Source organism: Euprymna scolopes, chromosome 42 (assembly GCF_053919585.1).
Source record: "Euprymna scolopes isolate OS-2025 chromosome 42, ASM5391958v1, whole genome shotgun sequence".
Classification (NCBI taxonomy): domain Eukaryota; kingdom Metazoa; phylum Mollusca; class Cephalopoda; order Sepiida; family Sepiolidae; genus Euprymna; species Euprymna scolopes.
Genome location: NC_136523.1, coordinates 69,504,309 through 69,526,999, shown reverse-complemented (window position 1 = coordinate 69,526,999; position 22,691 = coordinate 69,504,309). Strand labels below are relative to the sequence as shown.

At 32.6% G+C, this 22,691-nt stretch overlaps 1 protein-coding gene across 1 annotated transcript in view; it reads right to left on the bottom strand.

Moving 5' to 3' along the window:
• Positions 1-22,691, bottom strand: part of LOC145267130 (MMS19 nucleotide excision repair protein homolog) — a 168,118-nt gene that overhangs the window by 14,106 nt on the left and 131,321 nt on the right. The window contains exons 21-24 of the mRNA XM_080123167.1: positions 20,787-20,959; positions 9,533-9,719; positions 4,911-4,993; positions 3,640-3,807 (exon numbers count right to left, since the gene is read on the bottom strand). Coding sequence (XP_079979293.1) covers positions 3,640-3,807; positions 4,911-4,993; positions 9,533-9,719; positions 20,787-20,959 — 611 coding nt within the window. The remainder of the gene's footprint in view (positions 1-3,639; positions 3,808-4,910; positions 4,994-9,532; positions 9,720-20,786; positions 20,960-22,691) is intronic.

Below are 22,691 nucleotides of genomic sequence, written 5' to 3'. Positions count from 1 at the left end.
GCATTTTTTATATTTATATTCTATGCATTTTTTATATTTATATTCTATACATTTTTTATATTTATATTCCATACATTTTTTATATTTATATTCTATGCATTTTTTATATTTATATTCTATGCATTTTTTATATTCGTATTCTATACATTTTTTCTATTTATACTCTATGCATTTTTTATATTCTATACATTTTTTATATTTATATTCTATGCATTTTTTATATTTATATTCTATACATTTTTTATATTTATATTCCATGCATTTTTTATATTTATATTCCATGCATTTTTTATATTTATATTCTATACATTTTTTATATTTATATTCTATACATTTTTTATATTTATATTCTATGCATTTTTTATATTTATATTCTATACATTTTTTATATTTATATTCTATGCATTTTTTATATTTATATTCTATACATTTTTTATATTTATATTCTATGCATTTTTTATATTTATATTCTATACATTTTTTATATTTATATTCTATACATTTTTTATATTTATATTCTATACATTTTTTATATTTATATTCTATGCATTTTTTATATTTATATTCTATACATTTTTTATATTTATATTCTATACATTTTTTATATTTATATCTTATACATGTTTTTATATTTATATTCTATGCATTTTTTATATTTATATTCCATGCATTTTTTATATTTATATTCTATACATTTTTTATATTTATATTCTATGCATTTTTTATATTTATATTCTATACATTTTTTATATTTATATTTTATACATGTTTTATATTTATATTCTATGCATTTTTTATATTTATATTCTATGCATTTTTTATATTTATATTTTATACATTTTTTATATTTATATTCTATGCATTTTTTATATTTATATTTTATACATTTTTTATATTTATATTTTATACATTTTTTATATTTATATTCTATACATTTTTTATATTTATATTCCATGCATTTTTTATATTTATATTCTATACATTTTTTATATTTATATTCTATACATTTTTTATATTTATATTCCATGCATTTTTTATATTTATATTCTATGCATTTTTTATATTTATATTCTATGCATTTTTTATATTTATATTCTATACATTTTTTATATTTATATTCTATACATTTTTTATATTTATATTCCATGCATTTTTTATATTTATATTCTATGCATTTTTTATATTTATATTCTATACATTTTTTATATTTATATTCTATGCATTTTTTATATTTATATTCTATGCATTTTTTATATTTATATTCTATACATTTTTTATATTTATATTCTATACATTTTTTATATTTATATTCCATGCATTTTTTATATTTATATTCTATGCATTTTTTATATTTATATTCTACACATTTTTTATATTTATATTCTATGCATTTTTTATATTTATATTCTATACATTTTTTATATTTATATTCTATACATTTTTTATATTTATATTCCATGCATTTTTTATATTTATATTCTATGCATTTTTTATATTTATATTCTATACATTTTTTATATTTATATTCTATGCATTTTTTATATTTATATTCTATGCATTTTTTATATTTATATTCCATGCATTTTTTATATTTATATTCTATACATTTTTTATATTTATATTCTATACATTTTTTATATTTATATTCCATGCATTTTTTATATTTATATTCTATGCATTTTTTATATTTATATTCTATACATTTTTTATATTTATATTCTATGCATTTTTTATATTTATATTCTATGCATTTTTTATATTTATATTCTATACATTTTTTATATTTATATTCTATACATTTTTTATATTTATATTCCATGCATTTTTTATATTTATATTCTATGCATTTTTTATATTTATATTCTACACATTTTTTATATTTATATTCTATGCATTTTTTATATTTATATTCTATACATTTTTTATATTTATATTCTATACATTTTTTATATTTATATTCCATGCATTTTTTATATTTATATTCTATGCATTTTTTATATTTATATTCTATGCATTTTTTATATTTTTATTCTATGCATTTTTTATATTTATATTCTATGCATTTTTTATATTTATATTCTATGCATTTTTTATATTTATATTCTATGCATTCTTTATATTTTTATTCTATGCATTTTTTATATTTATATTCTATACATATTTTATATTTATATTCTATACATTTTTTATATTTATATTTTATACATTTTTTATATTTATATTCTATGCATTTTTTATATTTATATTCCATGCATTTTTTATATTTATATTCTATGCATTTTTTATATTTATATTCTATGCATTTTTTATATTTATATTCTATGCATTTTTCATATTTATAGTCTATGCATTTTTTATATTTATATTCTATGCATTTTTTAGATTTATATTCTATGCATTTTTTATATTTATATTCTATGCATTTTTTATATTTATATTCTATGCATTTTTTATATTTATATTCTATGCATTTTTTATATTTATATTCTATGCATTTTTTATATTTATATTCTATGCATTTTTCATATTTATATTCTATGCATTTTTTATATTTATATTCTATACATTTTTTATATTTATATTCTATGCATTTTTTATATTCTATGCATTTTTTATATTTATATTCTATGCATTTTTTATATTTATATTCTATGCATTTTTTATATTTATATTCTATGCATTTTTTATATTTATATTCTGTGCATTTTTTATATTTATATTCTATGCATTTTTTATATTTATATTCTATACATTTACGTGTTCATTTCATTTGTTTACACCATATATTAGTGTGTGTGTATACATACATATACACTATCCACAGTAGTTGGTATAAGTCAAATTATACATCATCTCAAGAAAGATTCGAAAACATAAAATAAATCCTTCTTAAAAAAAATTGCACTATCACACAACAGTACAAATAAATGTTTACATTTTGTTTTTACTCTTTTCACCAATTAAATATTTTTTCATGTGAAAGATCTCAATAAATTTCTGATTATATGGAGAAAAATATCAAATTTCTGATTATATATATATATGTATGTAAAAAAAATATTTTACTCATAAGTATTAAATTAATCATGTAATAAAATTAAAATTTTGCATTTTTTTTTTTAATTTAAAAATGAGAAAAACAACTGTATGAAAAAGTTTGAAAACGGTAATCTTATTTTATGATTCCATCAAATAATGTTAGTAAATATAAAAGAAAATGTCACAATTCATAAAATTAACACGGCTAATCAACTTTGCCTGGAGACATGGACAACAATTTCTGTTAACATTAGATATGTTTTTTTAATTTTGGATTTTAATTTGGGCACACTACTTTCCTTTATATAATAGATGGCTGTGTAAGCTATTTTCCTTTTCTGAAGAAATTCCAATAGCATGAAAAACACACAGAAAATAAGTTTTGGAAAAATTTTGTGACACCATTTCTGCACAAAGTTTTTTTATTGAAATAATTTTGTAAATAAAAAAATTGTTTTACTTTTTAAATTTAAGTTGTGACTTATTTGTAAAAAAAACTTTTGGATTTTTATTTTTTCTTTTAACTTGCATTTGTAAGTTTATTATTTTTATTAATGTAAACATTGTAAGTAAAATGAAAAAAACTAAAAAAAAACTAACCATTGAAGTTTCTGTTTTGGAAAGTTTGAGCAATCTGGGCACAATAAGGTTGACGTGTTGAGCAAGAAGGAGAGGACTTTCATCCATTACAGTTTTTAAGGTTGTCATTGTCGACAGCTGCAACTTGCACTCATCAGACATCAGAGCCAGCACTAACATTGGAATTAACTGAAATATATAACAGACATTTTTGCACAAGAAATTTCTATTTTCAAAGCAAATACGAATAAGGATATTAAAATATGCAAACAATTAACTTTTGAAGTATGTTACTGGTACTGTAACCAGTCAGGATAGTAGGGGTGATGCATGGTGGGTGACCGGTGGACCAGCTGATCTCACTTGGTGCAGTTGTGGTCAAGTTTTTTTGTTTGTTTTATTTACAATACCATTATTTATATCTTTGAAACGAAAAAAAAAAAAAAAAAAATAGCTTTGCTGTTTTTTTTTTTTACAATACCATTATTTCTTCGAAAAAAAAGAAAAAAAAAGAAACAACAAAAAAATAACTTTGCTGTTTTTGATGGAACATGTACTTCTAATCTACTTACTACAAAACACAAATAGAAACGTGTGTTTAGTTGACAAAACAGGCAGAGTACACATTATAAGGCAGTAAATTTTGTCAACAGAGTTAGATACTCTTAAATTTTGTCAACAGAGTTAGATACTCTTAAATTTTGTCAACAAAGTTAGATACTCTTAAATTTTGTCAACAAAGTTAGATACTCTTAAATTTTGTCAACAGAGTTAGATACTCACAGCTGAAGTATTTTTTAACTGGATGCACATTAAATCTAAAGAAATTTACATAAGAAAAATATTTTTTAAACTAAGCCTTTGTTAATCTACACAAAAAAAAGATAAAAGTTTATTTGATTTTAGTTCAAGACTATTTTTGCTTAAAAACATAATTTCTAATATTTTTACCAATAAAAACAATTTGTAAATACATTCATTATAGTTACTCTCTAATGCAAATATTAAGTAGCATATTTTCTTTCTCTGAAATATCGCAAATATTTTTCTTGCACTTGGCTATATCGTGTAAAAGCGGTAGACACTATGTAAAAATGAAAATTGACATGCACAATACCGCTTATGGAGCAGATATAAACTAGTTGATATATTTCGAAAGAAACTAATTAAAAATTTCTAATTAATTTTTCTTTTGAATTTGGCGTTAGGAGAAAGTGAAAAATAAAATAGTGCAATTTATTTTTCAATCTTTTTTTTCTGAATGAGAAAAAAATATTTTAATTGATACTTACAGGTGGTAATTCTGACACAAGAACTTGTCGTGGTAAGAAGGTAAGTAAATGTGATACAGCAATCAAGTAATTCTTCTTCAATTCTGAAATTTTAAAGAATCATATTTTATGGCAGAATACTTAAAATTGAATTTGTGCTCTACTTTAACAGTAGTCCAGTCAGTCAATCTAGCTGTTTTTTTAGCTGAACGACAAATGTCTAACAAAGTTTTTTAACTTGGATATTAGGCATGAACAACCTCTCTTTCAGATAAAAAAAATTTACCATACTTGACCTTGCCTAAAGAGGTCAACAGCAGTCATTTTGTAAAGATTGGCAATAATTCTAGCCCCACTCTCTCTCAACTTTGTAAATTCATCTACAAAATAGAAAATGTAGCAATGTGAAATTGGATAAAACCAACAGTTTTCATGAAGTTCAATATAATTATAACTTCTTTTTTTGTCTCTTTTGATGTTTTACTGCAGGAGGTTAATATGACTAATTTGGATCAAGGTTCTTAATTGACATTCTGAATAAGCATGACTCCTCTTTATCCTACTCGGAAGTCCAGAATTTTGAAAGAAGTGCTGCTCTTATTCATGGTGCTGAAACTCTCTCCTATGTTGAAACTGAATTTGTGCAGTTCGTAGCTGATAATGTGGACCATCATGCAAGGAGTATTGATGGATTCAACACATTCTACGGTATGGGCATCATAACATCTTATGCCTGGGAAAGAAAGTTAAAGCAAAACCAGTTCCAAGGATTCAGGTCCTTTCAGAAGATATAATAAGGGTTGGAAGGATCAACATCAAGTCGATAGATTCACAGCACACCAACAAACCACCAGTGACATTTAAAGAGGTCCAGGCTAAGAAAGTTGTTGATTCCACTGCTAATGTTGACATCCTTTGGGAGGTTTCACTAATTTTACATCTATCCAAACCCACATGATCAGGCCTTATGCAGTCAGTACACAAAATCCGAGAAAATCAGCCATAGTTTTTTTTGCTAATGATTGACATGGACCCTGAAATCATTTGTCTTGTGACTTGGTGGACACAGATGAGCTTGCTGGGGTCAATTGGTTATTTGATTATAGGTTCTGCATAGCAAAAACTTTTTGAACTTGTATATGCTGAAAACACAGTCAAGCACATGTTAAGTGGAAAAGCAATTGCAAGAACCATTCGTGCTCACTTCTTAGTTGATGCTGCTCTGAATGATATTTTTTTAGCGAAAGCCTATGATTTGCCAGTTTCACATGTCACTGAGGATTATCAAACTAACACTGATGCAGAAAAATCATTTCCTCAAAATGAAGTCCTGAAGTAAGCTCAAGGGCTATTGAAAGGTCTCCTTGATGGATAATGTTCTGTCATCAGAATTGCTCATGTGAAGGATGCAATGGTTGACCAGCAAACAGCAAAATTGTGGATTCAATACCTTGATATGATGAAGATCCTGCAATTGTTTATCAAGGCAGAGGTGCACAGGGAACTGAGAATTGCACCTTGATGCTGGAAGGAAAATGCTGCTAATATTCGCTGCAGCAGAATACGTCCTATATGCAGAATATGCAACCTACTTGCACTTGCAAAGCCATCCTGAAGTGTACCAGAAATTTTCTGAATGATTCCATGTGATTAGATAGACTGATCGCTACAGGGCTGGCTTGTTGAGCAGGTGCTAATGAGAAGCATGAAGACATTTGGAGGTCTTTCTCATGGCAGATGATTGATTTGGATGCTATCACTGCCAGCGTGTGCTGAAATCAAGTTTACAATGCAAGAACTAGCAGGCATTCGTTATGGCACTAGTGACCAGTACCAGGAGGCTACTTTAGCAAGAAAAGAGCGAGATGTGAGGGATACATGGATGCTCCTTGCGTTTCTCCAGACATATGGCCATTTCATAGAAAATCCGTCCATTCATAGCATTTCAAGTGGAGTAACTGGAGACAAAAAAGCGAATGTGGACAGAGCAAACTCTATAGAAGAGGCAATCGTAGCTTCAATGGTTGAAGAACATGTCCACAAGTACACTTTAAAAAAAAAAAGGATTAGGCAATTACACTTGGGTCAAAAGTTTCGCTCAGCAAAAATAAAGCAGTTAAGACTGATCCATAACTCCTATTCCAAAAGCTGTGTGTGCTATTTACAAATGAATCCTCAACTCAGCAGCAGCAAGAACATTTCCAGTATTTTAGACTTTTTAATTATTTCAGACTACTACAAGAGACAAAAAAAAAAAAAAAAAAATGGCTTTGGCAGATGCAATATGGGAACTGACTTCCCCTGTACAATCAGGTCCAGTCTTCAGATCCACAGTATCTCTTAGATGGTGGAGCACTACTTCAACACCTCCCATGGCAAAAAGGTCACACATTTGATGAGATCTGTGCCCAATACCGCGAATATATCAAAACGAGATATGGAAAAACATTTAAAAAAAAATTTTTTTTTTACAAGGAAGTCACCACTTATCAAGGCCAGGAGACCACTCGGGGATAAGGGTTATTGCGTGTACAGTAATCAATGGAATAATATCGTAGTAATCGCTAGTAATGGAGATTTGATAAAGTGTCTTAAGGGGGACGTTTCATCAGGAACTTGTTTATGTTGGACTTGAAGAAATCCAAGTTGTAGTCAGGTGGGAAACAGGCAAACGGAAAAGAGTTCCACAGGCGTGCACTTCTAAGAAAGAAGCTTTGTTCATGGAATCTACGATTTTCATTAAGCACAGATAAAGAGTGGGGAAAATTACTGACAATGGTTTCAGCTAGATGGGTATTTTTCGTGAAAGATTTGCAGGGGGGGGGACCAGAGATTGGAGCTCAGACAAGCACTTGCCATGGAAATAACGATATGGCAGCAGTACTCCATTCTTGGACATTAAAATATCTCCCTCATTCCTTTTGATTTTCACATTGTCTTCTCAAATTTAATTTTAATATACATTTTATTGATGAAAATTTAATTTTAATATACATTTTATTGATGAAAATTTAATTTTAATATACATTTTATTGATGAAAATTTAATTTTAATATACATTTTATTGATGAAAATTTAATTTTAATATACATTTTATTGATGAAAATTTAATTTTAAAATACATTTTATTGATGAAAATTTAATTTTAATATACATTTTATTGATGAAAATTTAATTTTAAAATCAAGATTTTAATCATTGGCAGTCGTTTATTTTTCTCACGCAAAAAAAATAATACTTCTAAAATTTCATTACATTAAAAAAAAAACCCTAAAAAATATTAAACAGTTTACAACAGAATTTAATAAATTCAAAATGTAAAATAAAGTTCAGACAGGACAGACAATTTAAAAATAACAAATTATTAAAAAAAAAGATGTTTGTGACTAGCAAAAAAAAATGGAATAAAGTTCAATTTTGAATGGTATTTGAGACAAATTTAACACTTTTTGGAAAGGAAAAGAAAATGTCATTTTGACCAATGATTGATGGATTTTCAAAAAGTGCATCTCTTTAAATGATCTTTTGCTGAATATAGCTCACTCAAAGAATATGCCCTCAACCATTACTAAAATCTCCAGGCAGGATCTTGCAGCATTGATTGTGTCTTTTGAGAGATTTTGGAATATCAGTTTGATCCTGGCACTCAGTTTGTCCTTGGTAAGGTGAGTTGGGGTAGAGAGACTATTGTGACTGGTGAAGTTATGGAAGTTTTCTCAAATACTTCTGAATTTTCCTGGAGGTGTGACACAGAGCACAGTCACACACGTATGACTTTATCCTCTCCATCCAGCACTTAATAGTGCACAGCAACTCAATATAGACATCTGAATTGGGTCAGAGTCTTTTTACAGAGGTATGGAGTGGCATCGTGTGATTTTCGCTAGAAATAGATTTATGGACCATCACAGTTGAGAGAACTTGGACTTCATGATGCTAAGAACTTTCTGTGATCTGTTGTTCTGTTGTACAACTGCTCTAGCTCGGCTAGGTGTTTAACCTTGTTGAGGAGTTGATTTTTGTAGGGCAGTTCTCCTGTTCCTTAGCAGTAAGTAATTAGTACTCACTACTCTTATATGAAGAGTTGTAAGAATTCTCATTCAGTATTTTCTTCATAGTCGCCACTTCCTCTCTCTCTCACCAAAGTCGAGATGCATTGATCATGCCATACCTTTGATTTTGCAGCTCCAATGATTTTTTTTGTGCAGACATAGAACACCTGCTTTGATCCCTTTCTATTAGTCATTGCTTCCCTATTTCTATCAAAATTTTCTAGCTCAAGAAACAGTAAGCTGCACTTAAAATTCATGGCACAAATCATCATGATGTAAGTCACTCTCTCAAATTATTCTGGCGTTTTCCAGACGTCCATGGTGTGAAAGTTATGTTGACACAAGAAACATTTACACTTGAAGTTGTCTCATAATTTTATTAATATCGAGATTTTTTTGCTGATACTGAGATGAGCGTGAAAGTATCACACATTCAGCATCTACGAACTACGAAAGAATCAGAGAGTACATCATCAGACAGAAATTGATTCTTAGATAATGTCCTCTCTGATTAATTGATTAAAAGTGATGCAATCGTCAAGAATCTGCAATTTCAAGTGAGAAATCTTTGAAAAGGATGCTGATACTCACCAGGTTTTGCATGATGGAATGATTCAGATAGATGTTGGACATGTTCAACAAAAAACCTCTGTCGATACATAAGACGTATTTTGGCATGTTGCGGTCGACTCAAAACATCTTTGTATTCATTTAAGATGAGATAAATTCCGTTGGCCGCACTTTCGCCAAACTCACATTCTTCAAACAAATCAAGAATCTAAAAAAAAAAAAAGTTAGAAATAAAAACAAAGTGCAAACAGTTTTCTATGAAAATAAGAATATTAAATAACATTTAAATATTTTGTTTCTCTGGAGTTACAATGATTACTCCACCCCATTAATAAACATGCATAGAGGTAACATTACATCTGTTTCTGACTGAGGAATAAAACAAAGTATCATCAGTTCTGAACAATTGCCATGTTGTTAGCATGACTACAACACAACTAAATAATAATCACATGTTTAACGATTTGCATAAAAGTAGAAATTTGTGATGAGAGTTCAAATTCAGATTTGTTTCACCACCAATTTATTTCACAACCCAAATTCCCAGTTTTCTTCAATAATAATTTCTCCTCAGCAAAATGTAGCATTCTTGTTTTAAATGGAGAGAAAAGTACAGTTTCCTTGCGTTATGAATAAATTTATTTTTTGTGACCAACATTATACATATTTACATGTAAAACATTTGATCATTAAACCAAGTTTTTAGTTTAATTTACTTATTCCACTGCAGACTTTTGAAATCAAATTAGCAATAGTTTGTGGAAAGGGAGAAAAGGATAGAAGCCATTTTTATGGTACTTGTAATGTGTCTGCAAGAAATGCAGTGAAATTGCCGATGATAATGACAATGGAGATGGATGAGAACTCAGATATGAAGTGTATTTAGATGGCAAAGCTATTGAGGTTGCTTACAAGTTTTATTACCTGAGTAATAGCATTTGAGCACAGGAGGAGTTGATGCCAAGGTTATTGCAGAAGGTGGGAGTGGATGTCATGACTAACCAGCAGAGTGTTAACACTATCAACAATATGTATGCAGTTTTCCAGACGTCCATGGATTCAAAGTTATATACAAAACATGTACACTCGAAGTTGTCTCACAATTTTATTAATATTGAGATTCTTGTGCTGATGCAGAGAGGAGTGTGAAGGCATCACAAATTTAGCGTCTACAAACTATGAAAGATGTATAGAACTGAAACTTGGCCAGCGAGGGTTGACGTGTGACTTTCGTAGGCCTCCACTAAAAATTATGTGATCTAATTGTTACATGTGAAGTCCTACGATCATAGACCTAAAAACTATTATGAAAGATGGTTATTTTCTTTATTTTCTCACACTGTCAATATCTATAACAGAGAAATGAAATGAATGCATGAGTTCAATCATCATACCACTGCAATTTTTAATTCCCTCGGATTCATTCAGCCGGAATAAAAAAGAAATAGGAGACATTACTTTTGAAACATCCCTCTGTATATCACATACATTATTATTTAGAAACCATTTTTAACTAAATTATCCAACAGATTTTTCTATAAATCTGATTTAAAAAGATATTTCTGTACTAGTAACTTTGCTTTTAAATTATTTCTTTGAATTTAAATCCTTTCATTTTAAAAATTTATTCGATTTTAATTTATTCATTTATTCCCTGAATTCATAATATGATGAGATCCCTGGCGACACCAGATGATCTTGCTTTTCAAATAGAGGAAGAGAAGATGGGAGAGGATAAAGTATGGTTAGGGGGGTGGCATGCTGACACTTGGTCAAGGAAAAACAGATGTTTATGAGATTCCTGTCCACCAGAGAAGAAATAGTAAATATTTCAATGAGAAAAAAAAATATAAATAAATATGATAATAGATAATAGTTGTTCTTAAGCGGTTTTAATTTCCATTTTGTACTTATGTAGCGATAGGAAGAGGCAAAAATGTCTAGAAGAAATAAAATATTTCAATGGGAAATAAATAGTTATCGCTTATCACATCAGTGCCGGGGTGGGGTTTTTAAGAGAAAGACAAACGAGAATTGTTCCTATATCACGGCTGTTATACATCTATCAACAACGGAAAGGTTTGTTTTTTAAAATCTCTGTTGAGCGAGATGAAGAATGGGGGTCAAGAGTAGGGGTCACGGTCAGGCATTGTTCGACCTGGGGTGATTAATCATGCCTAATTGGTAATAAGTAAAAACCTCAGTGCAGGTGGGGGTTGAGCTCTGGTAGAGATAAGCTCTAAGAGAAAAGAAAGAATAACTCCAGAAAGGTGGAAGGGGAATTTCTGATTTGATAAAAACGATTGGCTTTTTAGAGTTAGAGTCGTTTTTGACTGGCTGGCATCGAGGCATCCACATCGCTCTCACCCCGCCTGGGGGGTGCGAAACCTTCATAGGAGCTAAGTTGAAAGGCTCTTGTTCTTAGCTGGGAAATTAATTAGATGAACTTAAGTTATACAACCTGCTTGGATCAGGGAGCTCGACTTTAAACAAGTGTAGAACGATTTATGAATAATTATTTTGTTGGTTTTTACGAAAATGAACCAGAGTTTTTCTTTCTTTCTCGATTGCCGGCCTGAATGAAGATGCAGTTTATTTCAGGTATGCCCTGACGCCAGGTGATGAAAGAGATAGCCTGGATCCAGCACGAAGCCAGAGTGACAACCGAAATTGACAATGTTGCCACACGGACTTAGGGTCATCCACATTTCACGTGCCCTGAGCAGCAGAAAGATATTTTCCAGTGACCAGTGAGAGTCTGGTCACCCTTGAGAGGTCCATCACTAGACAAGTAAGAATGTAGCCCTGCTGGGTTGCATCTATGGTCCTGTGAGCTGGGAGCGACGAACACGGCCAAGAGTACATCACAAGTATGCTCCCGTGAACCAGGATAGCGACGGATGCGGCCCAGCCCTCAGACAAGGGAGGGTGTTAGGTATAATAATTCAGTTTGTACTGAATTTGATTGTTTCTTGCTTCAAAATACATAACTTAAAAAGCAAAAACAAGAATTATCTTGTTTTTGCTTTTTAAGTTATCTATATATCTATAAAAGTGAAAGTGTTTGTACATTTTCCTACACAATAACTTTGTCAATTTTAAGTCTACAGACTCAAAATTTGATATACAGAGTATTGAGATTTGGGAAAATCTTTGTAACTCATTTTCAGCCAGAAATTTGGCTGGTAAGGCGTCAAAGTTCAACGATTTGACCTTTGAGAACTCTACCAAACTCTTCCGCCAATTTTAGGTATAAACAATTGAAATTTTAGATACCGGTTCCTGGACATGGATCTAACTTAACATTGTTTTGGGCTCAAATCAAATTATTAAGGGGTCATAATAAGGGTCAAAGTTAAAAAAAAATGTGACCTCTGGTCTCTACCAAATTACTCAGACAAGTTCTGGTCTAATGATTGATTGATTGGTTTTATGGCATGTGGTCATTTAATGCCAGAGTCTTTTATATACATTAATAGTTATAGGTTTTATGTATGTATCTGGTGTTCAGTGTCTATGTTTATATAGTTAGATAAGGTATTGTTTTTTTAATTTTGTTGAGTAACCCTGTTATCTTCAGATATTTGAGAAGAGTAGTTGGGTCTACATGAGTGAATATGTCTTTTAAAGTTTTTTCATTATATAGATTCAGTCGGTTTGTTTTCAAGTCTTCGCATCTTGTTAATATGTGATTTACTGTGTATGGTTCCTGGCAGGGTATGCAAAGTGGGGCTTCTTTTTTTTTTGAGTAGGTAGGAGTGTGTTATAGAGGTATGACCTATTCGGAGTCTTGTTATTATAACTTCCTCCTTTCTGGTCATTCTTTTGCTTGGTTTCTGTTTTCCTATGGTTTCCTGGATTTGGTATAGCTTGTTTTTAGTGCAGGAATTCCACGACTCTTGCCATGTGTTTCTAATATATTTGTTAATGATTTGTTTTAGATCGGTATGAGGCATCTTATCATTGGTTATGGTCAAATTTAGTGCTTTTGCTGCTTTGTCACCTCTGTCGTGACCCTTTATGTTGATATGACTGTGTATCCAACAAAAGAGAATGTTTTTATCATTAGGAATATCATCGAATCTATTTAGGGTTTTGGTGATTATTGGGTTCGTTGGTTTCCTGTTTTCCAGTGTTTCGAGTACTAATTTGGCATCTGAGCAGATAATGAATTGTTTATCTTTAGAAGATTCTATAAGATCGAATGCCATACCAATGGCTGATACTTCAGCACTGTAGATTGATGCTTTGTCTGGTAATCTTTTGATTAGGATTGTTTTATTGTGTATGGCTGCACATCCAACATTATCTCCATCTTTTGAACTGTCTGTATAAATTGTTGAGTGTTTGGAATACTTATCTTTAATTATTTGGAATTTTTCTTGATAGATGATTGGATTGGTTTTTGTTTTAGGGTATTTAATTAGGTCTGATATTATTTTTTGGTTGTTTTGTCAGCCAGGGGGGATATTTAGGTTTTACAGATTTGTGTATTGTTGCAATATCTATCTGGGCTTTATTTATGGATTCTTCCATACGTAGGCTAAATGGTTTTATAAAATTTTCTTTTCTATCAAAGAGGCTTTTGTATTGGGGGTGGAAGACACATTTGTAGGCAGGATTAGTTGGACATGAAGCCAATTTTGTATAATATTGTAGTCCTAGTTTTTCTCTTCTAAGTGATAATGAGGGTTCATCTGTTTCTACATATAAACTTTCCACTGGGGAGGTGGGGAAGGCTCCTAGAGCCAATCTTAGTCCTTGGTGATGTATTGTGTCTAATTCCTTTATGTAGGACTTTCTTGCGGATCCATAGATATAGCACCCATAATCCAACTTGGATCTGACAAGGGATCTGTATAATTTAATTATTGAGTCTTTGTCTGCACCCCAGTATGTATGAGTTACTACTTTTAAGAGTTGGATGGCTTTGTTGCATTTTTGTTTGAGGTATTTAATACGAGTAATGAATGTTAGCTTTTTATTGAAGATGATGCCCAGATATTTATACTGATCAACTATAGGTATAATTTCATTATCCAGTTTCAGTATTGGGTCATGGTGCATTTTCCGGGTTTGGCAGAAATGAATGGCTTTTGTTTTTTCTTTTGAAAATTTAAAACCATTTTTTGTTGTCCATTCATTTATTTTGTTTAAACACAGTTGTAAATGGCGTTCATCCACATAGAGGGCACATTCTGTTCCTACATTTATATTTTTGACGATGTTATTTATTTTTATGCTAAAAAGTGTGACAGACAGGATATTTCCTTGTGCCCCCCCCCCCCCGTTTCTTGTTTTTTACTGATGGATAGGGTATCACCTAATTGTACATTAAATTGTCTCTTATTTATAAAATTTGTAATGAAAATGGGCATTCTGCCTTTTAATCCAAGCTCTTGTAGATCTTTTATAATGACATGCCTCCATGCAGAGGAGTATGCTTTTTCAATATCGAAAAAGACTGCCGTAAGATGTTCTTTCTTGATAAAGGCTTCTCTGATGAAGGTTTCTAGCCGGATCAAGTGGTCCATGGGGCTTCTTTCATTCCTAAATCCTGACTGATAATCTGTAATCAAATTATTTGTCTCAAGGTACCATATTAATCTGCTGTTAATCATTCTTTCCATTATTTTGGAAATACAGCTAGTGAGTGCTAGAGGTCGGTAATTCATGGGATTTGTAGAGTCCTTTGATGATTTAGGTATAGGGATTACTATGGCCTGCCTCCATATTTCAGGGAGGTTGCCACTTTCTCAAATATCATTGAATATTTGTAGTAGGTAATCTGTAGACATATCAGGAAGTTTTATAAATTGATAATGGATTTGATCAGGGCCAACAGCTGAGTCATGAGCTTTGCCTAGGGATACTTTTAATTCATTTTTAGAGAATGGCTGGTTGTATTTTTCTGTATTATTTGTCTAAAACTGGAGTTTTTCCTTTTCTGCTTTTCCTTAATAATTTAGAATTTTTGGTTAGAGTTTTTGGAGGAGGAGTTTTTTGCAAAAGTTTCAGCAAGACAATTTACCATTTCTTTCTTGCTAGTAATTTTTTGGTCATTATAGATCAGGTGTTTAGTAGGGTTGCTGTTACTTTTCCCTGAGATTTTACGGATCATGTCCTAGACTTTTTTCCTTTTTGTATTTGTATTTATTTTTGATACATAGTTTTTCCATGACGTTCGCTTTGATTCCTTAATGGTTTTACGAGCTTTAACTCTACTGTTTTTATATTTATCGAAATTTTCTTTAGTTGGTTCTTTTTTGAATTTCCTTAGCATAGCTCGACAAGTTCTGATGGGTACTTTGCATTTTTCGTCAAACCAGGGTTTATTATGTTTTGGGGAGGTAGAGCTTTTTGGAATGCATTCCTCCACAATATTATACAGTGTATTGGTAAAATGTGTGATATTATTTTGGTTTGGGTTATTATCCAATGTTAATTTAGTCCGGCATAAATTTTGGAATTTTTCCAATCAGCCTTCTGTAAGTTCCATTGGGGTATTTTGTTTTCTGGCATTGAATCATTGTTTTCAAGTGTAATGGGAAAGTGGTCACTTCCATATGGCTCTTCTAGTACATTCCATTTGTAATCCAAGGCAAGTGTTGGATCACACAATGTTAAATCAATTGATGTGAATGTACCAGTTCCTGGCTGTAAAGAAGTGTGTTTTATCACTAAAGAGGTATAGATTTTTGTTATTATATTTTCTATAATTTTTCCCCTTTTGCTTGTTTTTTCACTTAAGTCTCCCATAATGAGGTATGGCTTTTGGAAGTTGCTGTATTAGTTTGCTCAGATCTGTTTCTGAGATGCTTTCATTGGGGGGTATGTATAGTGAGCAAATGTTGATGGTTTTGTGGAGTGTTACTTTTATTGCAGTCTGTAGCCTGTTTTTATATTTATCGAGATTTTAGACCATGACAATTCCACTGGATTATATTATTGGTTTCATTTCTATCCGGTATGATTGTGTGTGTCATGTTTTGTCTTTTAGTTTGTCATTTGGGTGTTTTGGGTTTAGCTATCTTTATGTTTGCCATAGGTCCTTGGCAGTCCCATTGAATGATAGTTTGAGTTTTTTTTTTTATTGTGGTCTGTCATTTTATTTGTCTGGGGGTGTTTTGTCTTCTACCTCCATCTCCTCCAGTGTTCCTATTTTGTTTCCTCCTCTTGAAGTTGATTGGGATCTAGATCTCGGTTTGTTAATTGTTTTTTCTTTAGTTTTCGTTTTATTGGGTGATCGTGTTGTTTCATTTGGTTTGTTTATAAGGGTTGTTTTCATTTGGTGAGTTTTTTCTTTTTCTTTATTTGATTTGAGTTTTTTGGTTTGTTGGTTCTGTTTTTTTTTTTTGTTGTACTCTCTTTTGTAGACTGATTATTTCCAGAGTTCAGGATTAGTGTTTTAATTTCTTTCATTAGGTCTTTCATCTCTTTTATCAATTGAGATAGTTCTTCAGTTTTTATTTCTGGAGGATTTTTTGTATAGCTTTGACAACTTTGATTTGTGTTTATTTTACCATTCTTGGTTACTTCTGAGTATCTTGCGTTCATAATTTTCCTGGCTTCCGAGAAGGTTATATTTTTTGTGTACTTTATTGTTGTTATTTCTTTTAGCCATGTTTTGCATCCTTTGAAGTCAGCTGAATGGTTTTCCTTACAGTTTGAGCATTTGGCATCTTTTTTGCAGTCACTATGTTTTGAGTTTTCACCACATCTTATACATATTGGTGATTTGGTGCATTTGGATAGGTGATGTCCAAATTGTTGACAATTGTAGCACCTTAGAGGGTTTGGAATGTATTTTTCAACGTTCACTTTTAGGTATCCAATTTTAATCTCATTGGGGGGATTTGTGGAGTAAAAGGAGAGTATATATGTATTTGTCAATATAGTTTCTCCATTTTGTTTTATTCTTATTCTTTTTACTTCTGTAACACTTTGGGATGATAGATTAGATACAATTTCCTCAGTTGAGCAATTTGATAGTTCACTGCATCTAATGACTCCTTTTGAGGAGTTTAGGTATGGGTGGGGATAAGTTTTAATTTTGATATTGTTAAAAGGTTTGCCATTTGAGAATTTCTTTAGCTTGTGTTTTTTGTTTCAATTCAATAAAGTATGGTGTTATTTTAGTCGTTTTATCATTTTGGGTTTATTTTTTGAGAGAAAATTTTTTCCATTGTAAAAGGTGAAATTTTATTTATTTCATTTTTTTCAAGTGTTTCCATTACTAAAAATATTGAGTTTTATTTGAACATTTCTGTTCATCCTCTGAACTTGAAATGTCGGAAACATCTGAAAAGCTTCTTTTTTGGGGGGGTTTTGGGGGTAATAAAAGCCATAATCAAAATAAGATTGTTTTTTCATCATCTTTGCCCCCCCCCAGGCTCAACAAGGATACAAAGATGATATACTCGATTTACGTAATATCATTCATGAGCACCTGTTTTCCTTTGATGTTACTCTGGGATATGTAGTAATTTAAAGGGTTTTCAGCCATGTCATAGATATTTCACTTCGTTGATTGATCCTCAGAAACCGCTTTCCACCATATATTAGGAAATAGTTATTTGTGGGGAAGGGATAGGCATATTGTGTTAATGATATGTTTATGGGGTGGGCAATATATGGTGGGGCTTGGCATGACCAGCTGACTGATCGGATCGGGCCCCTCCGACCGCCCGTCTAGCCCAGTAAGGGCCAAAGTGGTGTGTTGGGAAGTGAGGGTACTAAAACCTGACCTCCAAGTCTCAACCACCAGGATCCTGCCCTAAAAGTGTTACGGGTCGCTACCTACGGCCAACAGGTAGCCCCATTAAGGAACTCCTACTCTCTGCAGGGGGTAGTCGGCATATTCTAATGCCCTGCCGACAGGGTAAAGTGGAATCTGATCAGATTTTGAAGACTAAATTTTTTATAGAATGTATTTTTTTTTTTTTCTATTTAACTCATAGTTGGGACCCTAACAGGTACTACCACTCCGGGTCAGAGTGGACCTGGGAGCAATGGCAATTAAAGGGTGGCTCTACGCTCCCCAAAGCCCGCAAACTGGGGCCTCACCATCAGATATAGTTTAAGGTCATATCCAGGACCGGGAAGTAGGGAAGGAAAAAGAAAGGGGGGGGGGCTGTTGATTTTGTTTTATTTTTGTAGAACATAATTAAGTTTTACAAAAGAGAATAGAAAACAAAAACAGAAATCGATGTAGGTGCATTTTGTCTCGGAAAGCCAATAGACAGCCTGATCTGGTAGCACCAGAGTTCTGGTCTAAACATTTGAAATTTTACATGATGTGTATTCAGAGATAGGGCAAGCTTTTTAATCGGTTTAGGTCGAAAATTTGAGTACCAATATATAAATGTATGTATGTATGTTTGCATGTCTGCCTAAAACTTTTGACAGAGGTGACGGATTTTCACAAGATCAGTATCATTTTGAAGGTCGACCTTTCAGACGACAAATACCGAAAAATTGGCTAAAATCATTAATTTCTTCACCCTCAACTAGGCACATTTCTACAGGGAGGGGGGGTCGCCTTTTTTTGCCGATATTTTCGATTGTCTAGCCTTAATTTAAACTTACGTCACTTTCGGTTTGGTGGTGGTCATAACAGCAAAGACGTCACATTTTTTTCCCCGTTCTTGTCCTCTTTTGCGGTACGGATTCGAGCTTGCCTCCTACTACCACTTTTTTTTTCTCAACACATACTTCCAAACACCCGGTCAATGCCAGGCACCCATGCTAGTATTAAATAAAGTTCAGTTTCAGTATAAATCGGATAGTGTTCCTTTATTTTTTTAATGCAATTTTTAAGTAAAAAATAAACAAATTATAGTCTTAAATCCACGAAACAACAAAATGTTTACAGGATGTTGTTTCGCAGAAGAAACTTTTCTCTTTTAAATTCAAATTTATTTTTAATATTGAATAAATTCAGTTACAGTATGAATCGTTTTATTTTTCTCTTTTTCAACACAAGTTTTAGTTTTCTAATGTTTTTTTAAGAAGCTCTCATGACTGTTCGGTAGATCTTGTTTGCTAGGACCTCAGGCGTGACATAATTTTTTTTCAGTGATAAGGCCTATTATTACGAAGGTCACGGTTGAGAAATAAATGTTGCATAGAAAAATGAAACTGAAATGAAAATGATATAAAAATGAAAATGATATAAAAATGAAAATGATATAAAAATGAAAATGATATAAAAATGAAAATGATATTTGTGAGTCTTAAATATGTCCTCAGGCATCTCCAAAATCATCAAGCAGGATCTTGCAACCTCCATTGTATCTTTCGAGGGATGACTGAATATCAGTTTGATCCAGCACTCAGTTCATCCTTGGTGTTGCAGGCAGTACAGTTGGGTTTTTTATGGGGTTGACATGAGGTGAGTTGAGGAAAATGTGGTAGTGTGAGTGGGGAAGCCACGAAAGTTTTCTCAGACAAACACTTCAGAATTTTCCTGGAGGTGTGATACAGAGTTGTGTTGCACACGTATGGCCTTCTCACTTACCCTCTCCATCCAGCACTTAACCGTGCACAGCAAATCAATATAGACATCTGAATTGGGTCAGTCTCTTTACAAAGATATGGGGCAGCATAGTGTGGGCTTTGTTGGAAACAGATTCTTGGACAATCACAATTTGAGAGAACTTGGACTTTATGATTCTCGGAATTTTGTGCAGACTGTAGCCTAGTGACCTGTTGTTTTGTGATACAACTGCTCCAAAAAGAACTAGAGTATCTCTGGTTTGACTAGGCGTTTAACCTTATTGAGGATTTCTTGATTTTTGTGGGGCAATTCTCCTGTTCCTTAGCAACGAGCACCAATTACTCGCTGCTCTTGTATGAAGAGCTGCAAGGATTCTCATTCAGCATTTTCTTCATAGTCACCACCTCGATACCCATCTCTCTCTCGCTCACCGAAGTCGGGATGCATTGATCATGCCATATCTTATGTCAGCTTAGGTCAGAGGAATATTAAATCTGGACAGAATAGGAAGATGTGTATTTGGTCATATTAATAAAAAAAAAAAAAAACCGAATGAGAGTTCTTGAATTAGTAGATGAACAACAGTTCAGGTATTAGGGTGAGTTGTTAGAGGAATATATGGGAGAAAGTGATAAGAATGAAGATCTGGCCAAATATTGATTAGTTTTAAGTCAATATTTAAAAGTTGTACAACGCGATGTAAAATAAACATAAACCATATATGATAATGAAACAATAAAAACAAAAACTGTCAACAATAAATTTGCATAAACTTACAAGATCTACAAATTGATTTGCTTGTTGATGAGCGTTCATCACCAACGCTTTTGTTAACCAAAGCCACAAATTTAGAGCCTGAAACTGAAGATTCTCTGTTGGTTTTTCTAAATTGGTTAGTTTAGATTTCAGTTTCTCTCGAAGATTTTCCAGACATTCTTTGGCAGGGGAGGCTGTAAATAAAAAAAACAAAAATAATTTGATGCTTAGAAAAACACAATAGCAAAAAAAAAAAATGTAGTTTTCTAAAAGAAATACTTAGTGGGGGAGTTTGATTAAAGAAAAACATTTGTCAACCTTTAAATATTGCTGATCACATAATTATCCCTATCCATGCTGTAGAGAATAGGAACGACCATTAAGACGGGACACACAAAAGAGTGACACCGTCGTCTGATTAGTAGTATATATATAGAGCACGCACGCACGGGTAGAAGAACGACGACTACTACGACGATAGTCGACTCGGAAACTTTACATGGCGCTACGAACAGGATTTATTTTTCAACATAATTTCTTTTGCACGATTTTTGGAGTATAATGGCGTCAGGACAACACGAGGACGGCCAATACATGCAGTTGATTCAACAACTAATAAATCTGCAAAGAGAAAACAATGAGCTTCGCGGAGGGAGTGCCTCGAGTCGGTCTAACACCAAGAAACCAGACCGGCCACGTATCGAACATGGATTCACCGACGCGGACTGGGCGCTTTTCATCGACTCGTGGGCCCGATACAAACAAATGTGCCGCCTTACCGACCCCATGGAAATCCGCAATGAACTAAGGACAGCCTGCTCAAATAAGGTAAATAAACTTTTATTTGACTTAGTTGGGCCTGAAACCCTCAATTCTGTCACAGAGGAACAACTCTTAAGGCATATACAGTTCATTGCGGTGAAAGGTCTACACCCGGAGGTGCATAGACATAAATTTCATAACATCAGACAACAGACGGGGGAGGGACCCGCACAGTTCTTGGCAAAGCTTCGGTCCCAGGCACAGTTTTGCAATTTCACGGTTCTGTGCCCCAACGAGAACTGCCGGCAAGCTGTAAACTATTCGGAGGACATGGTAGCTGGCCAACTCGTAGCCGGTCTAGCAAATGCGGAGTACCAGTGTAAATTGCTGGCCGAAGCAAATATTCTAACCACTGTGGAGCAGAAGCTTCACAGGCTGGTTTGTTTAGAAACTACAGAGACGTCTGCTCCTTAGTTGCAACGAGGCTCAGAGGGACACTCGACTTTTGGCCTACTAACAACCGAAAAAAAACCATCTCGGAAGGAGCAGCCGCCCAAAACCCCTCAGAATAGTCCTTGTGAAGAGTGTAGGAGGACCTCACACCCGAGTGAGTTAAAAGGGCGGAAGAACTGCCCGGCGAGGGGGCTGAAATGTTTTAATTGTGGCGTCACAGGCCACTTACAAAGAGTGTGCCGGAAACAGGAGAGGTCGACGGCGGAGTCAACAAACGATACCACACGTCAATCGAATATTTTCGGCAGCAGAATGGAGGGGGCACCGGCATGTTACAATCAAAAAGGTAGAATAGCAGCAGTGCCACACCTTGCATGGAGCAGTGGTGGGTTCAGGAGAAGTCCCCCTGAGCCACCACCCTCATTAATGGTCGATGTGTCCCTGATACCAGAGTCCCAGGCTAAATTCGGGTGCGCTTTGGATAAGGGAGTAAGCCATCGAAAACACCGCATCCAGGCCATCGCAGATACCGGTGCCCAGACGTGTTCGAGTGGCCCAGAAATATTGAAAATATTAGGGTGCACCAGAAGGATCCTGATACCTACCACCCACAGGATATGGGGAATCACAGACGAGCCCCTAGATATCAAGGGGGTGGTCCTGATTCAGATTAAGCTCGGTCAGAAGGAAACGCGACAAGTGGTCTACGTT